This window comes from Pinus tabuliformis, chromosome J, assembly GCF_031772625.1.
Source record: "Pinus tabuliformis cultivar Carrire ecotype Pingquan chromosome J, CPIR1, whole genome shotgun sequence".
NCBI classification, from domain to species: domain Eukaryota; kingdom Viridiplantae; phylum Streptophyta; class Pinopsida; order Pinales; family Pinaceae; genus Pinus; species Pinus tabuliformis.
In genome coordinates this window covers 829,760,643-829,762,118 of record NC_142295.1, presented here as the reverse complement: position 1 = coordinate 829,762,118, position 1,476 = coordinate 829,760,643, and the positions used below count along the sequence as shown (strand labels likewise).

At 41.9% G+C, this 1,476-nt stretch overlaps 1 protein-coding gene across 1 annotated transcript; it reads right to left on the bottom strand.

Moving 5' to 3' along the window:
- Nucleotides 1–238: 238 nt before the first annotated feature.
- On the bottom strand, nucleotides 239–966 carry LOC149229266 (uncharacterized). The gene has a single exon (XM_089375802.1). The coding sequence runs from the start codon at nucleotides 964–966 to the stop codon at nucleotides 460–462; it is 507 nt and encodes a 168-aa protein (XP_089231928.1). The 3' UTR covers nucleotides 239–459.
- Between the last annotated feature and the right edge of the window lie 510 nt (nucleotides 967–1,476).

Here is a 1,476-nt window from a genome sequence, read left to right as displayed (position 1 = left end):
ATCAGTAAGTTAAGCCAAAGCTCACCCAGATTACAAGCAGATTAGGCAAATTTTGAAACATATATTTGAATTTTTTAAAGCATACCCAATTTTTTCCAAATTGAAAAAACTTGAATCTATTTATTTTCATATCGTATCGTATTCCAATTAGAACTGGGTAACTATGAAGTAAAATTAAACGGTACCGGTGGTAGATTTCACCCTAATATTAAAAACCCGTTAATCATTACATGTCAAACCCGATCCACAACCCTGAAGCAACCATACTTCAAATTTGCAGGCTTCATAACTATCTACGTCCATGTTCCAGCCCCTCACCATTAAACGGAATCATCATAAATAATAGTAAATAAATAAATACAATGACTTCTTCGAGAGCGGACAGGGTCTCTCCGTCTCAAGCTGCAGAAGTCACAAGCAGTTGGCGGCATGTCATGCCAGTATGAGAGTAGCGGCTTCTCATACTGATGAGGAAATTACCTCCGGGATACGAGACAGTGACGGCTTCCAAGAACGTCGAGAACGCCGCACACCTATTTCATTGCCTTGCAATTTCTGCAACAGAAAGGACTTCATATCCCCATCTCCGTCACCGCTGTTCCGACGAAGCAATTCAGACAGTTCCCTCGAAGAGATCAACACCTTAATTCTGCGAACCTCTCCACCTTGTGACGGATTTAGGTGATTAAAATTACACTCCTTGTTTTGTAAACCAAGATCAAAATGCAATGGTCGTTGAAGATTCAGATCGTGGACGCTCTCAATATTATGTTCAGTGAACAGTTGCACAGAAGAGCGGTGCCCTCCACGACAATGGCTTTCTATTGAGGGGGGTATCGGCCTGTCACGATTAACCCCGCCATCTCCATACTCTTGCAATTGCATTAATTTGCGACCCAATCCGTTTGTTTGTGTGTTCTCCATAACCTTATTTCTGCGGACCGAGTACCCGTAGCAATTACCCATCGATGAGATGAATGTATGAGATAGATGGAATATAGGTTGTGAGTGGGCACTTATAAACACTTGTATTATTAATGGCGACGGCACTGCAGAGCAGCACATGGGCCTTGTCAGATATGGAGCTCTGGCAACCATATTGTTGTGAACTTCTCCAATTACGTGATCTGTCAGAGCTCCGCGTTAACAGCTAGCAGCTTGGAATTCAAGCAAACACATACCACTTTTGATTTGAACGACTTAATTAGACGTTTAACTGTATTCCACTTTTTGATTTGAACCACGTAATTAGATTCTTCACGGTGTATTACAATTTCCAAGTAAAGGTAAAAAGGAGTTTTCCTTTTGTCCGCAAGTTATTGACATTCTTGACGTGGTGCTGATGATAGATTGTCGTGAAGAATAAAAATTCAACGTGACGGTCGAATCCTCGGGGAAACACCTCCTCGTTCCTGCTGTGTTTTCGTGTCTCAAGGAAAGTAGCCGTATGGTAGATATGTCAGAGGAGATAACCCC

What these genes read in the sequence shown, in the direction of transcription:
- LOC149229266 (XM_089375802.1), bottom strand. Translation starts at nt 966, where the DNA reads ATGGGTAATTGCTACGGGTACTCGGTCCGCAGAAATAAGGTTATGGAG.